Source organism: Zingiber officinale, chromosome 9B (genome assembly GCF_018446385.1).
Source record: "Zingiber officinale cultivar Zhangliang chromosome 9B, Zo_v1.1, whole genome shotgun sequence".
In the NCBI taxonomy this organism is placed as follows: domain Eukaryota; kingdom Viridiplantae; phylum Streptophyta; class Magnoliopsida; order Zingiberales; family Zingiberaceae; genus Zingiber; species Zingiber officinale.
Genome location: NC_056003.1, coordinates 87,846,460 through 87,852,116, shown reverse-complemented (window position 1 = coordinate 87,852,116; position 5,657 = coordinate 87,846,460). Strand labels below are relative to the sequence as shown.

At 48.5% G+C, this 5,657-nt stretch overlaps 1 protein-coding gene across 1 annotated transcript; it reads right to left on the bottom strand.

Moving 5' to 3' along the window:
- Nucleotides 1-1,000: 1,000 nt before the first annotated feature.
- Nucleotides 1,001-3,097, bottom strand: LOC122023121 (glycosyl hydrolase 5 family protein-like). Its single transcript, XM_042581210.1, has 4 exons — nucleotides 2,702-3,097; nucleotides 2,147-2,394; nucleotides 1,539-2,059; nucleotides 1,001-1,452 (listed from the first exon to the last, which is right to left on the bottom strand). The coding sequence occupies exons 1-4, from the start codon at nucleotides 3,095-3,097 to the stop codon at nucleotides 1,001-1,003; spliced, it is 1,617 nt and encodes a 538-aa protein (XP_042437144.1).
- Between the last annotated feature and the right edge of the window lie 2,560 nt (nucleotides 3,098-5,657).

Genomic DNA, 5,657 nt, shown 5'->3' with positions numbered 1-5,657 from the left:
AGTTTCTACTTATCAAATAATTAAATAATATATTATAGAAGCCCGTTGTTATTTTCTATATGATGGAATAATTAGATAATACAAATTACTTTAAATAGAACGTGCATTGACTTCAATTAAAAATGGAGCATCTATTTGATTAAAATACAAATGATAAAATCCATTTGATTTTTGCACATTTAAGAAAATTTTTGTTATGTTCTATAAAACTATAGGGGTGTAAATGTAATATTGATAAAAAAAATTTCCATAAAAACTAGCGATGCTCTGAAGGATGGATTCGTTTGGGTTGGCAAGCACCTTTGTAAAAGTGAAATCCGTCACAATCCAATAATTTCAAATAATTCACATGAATTGAAGCTCGAGGGTAAAGGGAAAAAAAATAATTAATCAGATTAAGTAATATCAAATTTAGATTGATCAATTTGATCCTATGAAAATTTTTCATCGTTCATCAGATAAATCAGAAAATACTCACAGCGAATAATTCAGTAGTCCAGTATTCTTTAATTATGTACTTTATTTTAAAAAAAATTCTATAAATTTATTATAATTGAGATTCGAATTATAAATATTTTAACAATAACTTGAATATCCTATGATTGTATCGTAATCCCAAGGATGCCCTTGGAGCATGAGGGTAAACGAAGTCAGATTGGATGGACGACGTGCCCATCCAATAATTCCAAATAATTCAAGCCACGTGGCGATGGTCTTGAAACGGAGAACGCGCCACGTGGTGCCGTGATTGGATTAATGTTGGTTTGACGGCTGGCAATATCTAATGCTAAATCGCGTCGTCCAGGATTCTCGTCATAGTGGCACAAAGTCAACGCTATCGGGCATTGCGGACGAAACTTGTTTTGTTTTTACGAAACAATTTGTGGAATTTATCTCGTCGTAAATAAATATTGAGCTTCGATTTATTGTCCACAGAAAGCGGATTATTCCAAACGAATCATCAACGCCGTCGCCGTCGCAGAAAATTCGCATCCCCCGGTCATCCGACGAGCCTGGCGGTGGTGACCAGCCTGAACCACTGCCCCTCCGGGTCGCACTTCGCGTCGCCGCCCATGCACCGGCACGGGTTCGTCACCACGCTCCGGCCGTCGCCGCCGACGTCCATGCACAGCGTCCTATTGTCCCCTTCCACTCTGGTCGACACGTGCATGTGCGACGCCGACGCCAGCACCCACGTGGAGGCGGCGGAGCTCCCTCCTCCTCCGCTTCCGCCGCAGTTCCCCACCCTGGGCGGCTTCCCTGCCCCGACGGCGGTCACGCAGGCAGACGAGTCCGCCAGCGACAGCGTCCTGTCGTCGCCGTAGCGCCACTGCTGGCCGCACGGGCCGGCGGCGAGGGCGAGGCCACGGGAGGACGAGTCGATCGTGACGCAGAGCCCTGTTAATGGATGCAAGATCGTCTTGTAGGGAGGAACAGCAGCGACGCCGGGACCTGCATCCCGAAATTTAAATTCTACTCTGTTTCGATTTCAAAAGAGATGAATGAATGAATGAATTAATTAATTCCATGTTTAATACCGCGAAATGGTTGCTGAATCGATCGAATTCTTCCTAACAGAGTTCGATTCCGAACGCTCCACCAATCGGACGTGAGCATTCCATAAGCCTCCGGCGAGTCCGCCACCCCTTGCCGGAGATAGTAACTCCCCTGCAGCGCCCACAGCGCCCAGTCCAAGTCATGTTCGGCGGCGTAGGCCAAGGCGCAGCTGAAAAACCGGTTGTCCCTCTCGTTTCTTCCGCTCTGCTCCATCCCGAACTCGCTCAAGAACAGGGGAAATCCCCTGTCGAGCAGGAACCCGACCCGGTGGCTGATGCCGCCGGAGAGGCTCCCGCAGGCATCGTTGGCGTTCTCTCCGGCCCACGTGCCGCTGTTGGTGAAGGAATACCAGTGCATCTCGAACACGATTTTGCGGGAGAAGCTCACGTTGAGCGGCCGGCTAGACAGGAAGCCGAGGTCGGAGTCGAAGTTGAGGCCGGAGAGGATGACCAGCACGTCGGGGTTCGCCGCGTGCACGGCCTCCGCCCCCATCTGCATGTACCTGGCCGGAGTTCAACAGATAAACCCGATTAACCAGCTGCGCGACGACGCTGCCGGCGAAGGCCACGGGGAGGAAACGGAAGATGACCTGAACCAGTCGTCGACGTTCTGTCTCGACCCTCTGAGCTCGTTCCTCAAGCTCATGCCGACGACGTTCGGGTGCGACCGGAAGAGAGCCGCCATCCTCCGAAGGCCTTCGACCCACAGGCCCGGGTCGAAGTAGGTGTCGCCGAAGAAGCCGTTGCCGTCGGTTCTGCTGCAGCACCACCCAGGCTTGCTCAGATGGTTGTCCAAGACCACCATCACGTCGTTCTCTTCCAAGCTCGAAACCACCGCCTGCGCGCGTTTTTTCATGCATAATGTAATTCTAGAAATTTTAGGGAGTAAATTGATAAAACAAAATAAAATAAAATTTTGGACCGAAATGCAACAAAGTGCAAGATTCAAACTTCAAAGTACAGAAATTTTTGGCAACGTAGATTTTGATTCATCTACGACTACGAGATGATCCATCAGCTTTACCAGAAATATATAAATAGCTTTAATTTATTAAAATAGATCGAAAAAATGGAAGAAGAAAAAAAATTGAATTAAAGATTTATTTATTTATTTTAAAAAAAAAGGATTATTCAAATAAATTGACCTGAAACGCTTGGAGGAGGGGGAGATCGATAAGCGCAGGATTGTGGCGTTGGACGCCGGCGGAGTTCAGGCCGAGGCGGCTGAAGGAGCTGCGGACGGTGAGTCCGGCGAGGGAGGCGTCGCCGGTGGGGAGGAAGGTGGGCCAGGTGAGGCGGACGCAGTTGAACCCCATTCCGCGTATCGCCTTCGCTATCTCGTCGACCGGCCGCTTCGACAGCCCCTCCGCCACCACCGGCTCCAGGTGCGCCGGCCAGTTCACGCACGCCAGCTTCACCCGCTGCCCGCCGCCGCCATCCACCACCCACCGCCCCGACGTCGACAGCGGCAGGCCGCCGACGGAAACTGCGCCGAGCATCGCCGCGAGCAGCCAAACGGACATCCACATCCTCCTCTCCATCGCTTCTCTGCTCTCCAAAACAGTGCAGCTGCTGCGTATTTATACAAACACAATGCAAATATAATCAAACATTATTATTATTATTATTATTAATATTATTATTATTATTATAAAAAAATCATTGAATAATTACGTCTCTGTAACAAGCGACGATTGATTGCTAAAAATAATGTGGTTTTGGTGTTCAGAGCGAGGCCGAGGGTTCGGAGTGATAGCAGAAAGAGAGTGGCCAGATTGGCCACACGGAATTTTTTTTTTTTTATTTTTTATTTTATTAAAAGAAAAATTAGGTCTCGGCCGAATTGCTGTTGAGATCAAACGGACTGTGATGTGGGGAAGGCGTCGCCGCATGCTTGCTTTCAACGTCTCGCTCGCCACGCAAATGAGAAAAACGAGCTGCGCCATGATTTGGTGGTCCTCCTTTAACATTTTAATTATGAGTTCTTTAATGAAGAGATTGACGGGGAGGAAATCTGAAGCTTAATCTAGAACTGTGCCGGGTGGCGGATAGGAAATTTTCATAAGGTCGCCGATCATCTCCAAGATTAGATGGTTCAAAAAACGGGATACATGGATTCAAAAAAAGAAAAAAAAAGAAAGCTAACTGTGAGATGAGCAATTAAAAACAAAGAAAGGAAAAAAAAAACAAACAAACAATTGATTCATTTAGTAATGCTCATAAGTTGTCATTCCAAAGGCACATTTCAGTTGAGAAAGAACACGTTGAGAAATACGAACGCACGTTTCAGTTGTCATTCCAAAGGCACAACTTCATTGTCAGTAATGCTAATGAGTTCACTAATCTGCTTCTTCTTCTTTGACGATTTCATGGTCCTTCAATAATTTTATATATATATTAATCACAGTCTAGTCCCGCATTTCACTCACCAAATAAATTCAGAAAGAACGTAGCTTCTGACATGATGCCTCAGCTTTATCAATAATTCAATCTTCGTAGGTATATATGTCATGAGTGTGAATTGAACTTCGTTACTTGAAGAAAGTACCTTCCTTTTTACCATCACACCAAATCTTAAGAAACCAAAGTCCTTCTGTCTTTTTTTTTCTTTTTTTTCTTTTTTTATTTTTTTATTTTTTATAGCTAGCACTAGATATCCAACTCTTCAGTCCAATTAATCCTAAAATAATTGATCCAACTCTATAAAAATTTTCGACCCACACTAAAGAAAAATTTAAAAATACAATATACCTAATTTATCATCTGTGTTCTTGTCCAAAATTCGAAGAGACAGAAAGCTGAGGATATGGCGCTCACGCTGACCTCCTATGGACTCCGCACGGACCTGTAACACAGATGATCCGGTCCGGAAGCTGAGTCAGACGGACCGTCGGGTGAGGTGGATGAAATGTTGACGAAGTCGCGACGTCCCGGAGGGGGTGTGCTGAGATGGCTCCCGTGTTGACCAAGTCTTCAAAAGTCCTCTGGTCAACGCTACCTGAAGCCAGCGACCGAGTTGGCCCGGCCCCCGGTACCTCGAGTCTCGAGGCGAATCCAACGAATATATGAGTACAAGACTAAGTCATAAAATAATGAAATATGCATAGAATATGAACGGAGAATGTACCCTGGCCCAGGGGGCGCCCTCGGATGGGACGCGGCTCTAGTTGTCGCGACCCGGAAGAATAGATGACTCCGATCAGGCTGGAGAGCGCTGGATCTGATGATGCGGAGCCGAACGCGGTATGAAGTCGAAAGACGAGCTGCAGGTCAAGATAAGGCACCGACACGCAGGCCAGGAGGTACTAACGGCACGCAGGCCGGGACACGAGATCAACAGACAGACCGGGACACTAGGTCGGCACACAGGCCGGGACACGAGATCAGCACACAGACCTAGACATGAGGTCGGCACGCAGGCCGGGACACGGGATGAGTACACAGACCGGCACACGAGACAACACACAGGCCGGTATACAACATCAGTACACAGACAAGAATACCACATAAGCACACAAATTGAAACATAACAACCGCACGAAGGCCGACCTACGACGATAGCTCAAAGGCCCGATCAGTGTCGAAAGCGCATAGCGGCATGGATTGGATACCGGATCGACGTCGAAACTGTATGACAATGCTGCTCGGAGCATGACAGCAGCTATGCCGTCTTCGAAGCCATGGATCGGGCGGCGGATGTGCACTGTGTGCGTGGCGTGGGTGGTCCAGCGAGCAGCAAAGACAATCCGACGAGCAGCGACGGCGGCGAGAGGGCCATCTGTCCCGACGGGCGTAGCCTGGGCTTGTCGGAGTGTGTCGCTGGCGAGAGGTGGCTCGTTGGAGTATGCTGCAGGTGAGAGGAGTGGTCGATGGTGGCTGTCGGCCGACGTCGCAAGGAGGAAGAGGAGGAACGGCGGTGACGAGGGAGGAGAGGAGGCGGCGAGGCCGGTGGATGGTGATGATGAAGAAGAAGAGGCAGTTATGTGACCGACATCGTGAGGAGGAGAAGTGGCCGCACGATGAGGAGAGGGAGAGGGGAAGAGGTGGTGGCCGGTCTCGGCTCCGGCGACGGCGTCGTACATGTGAGGAAGAAGGTCCGAT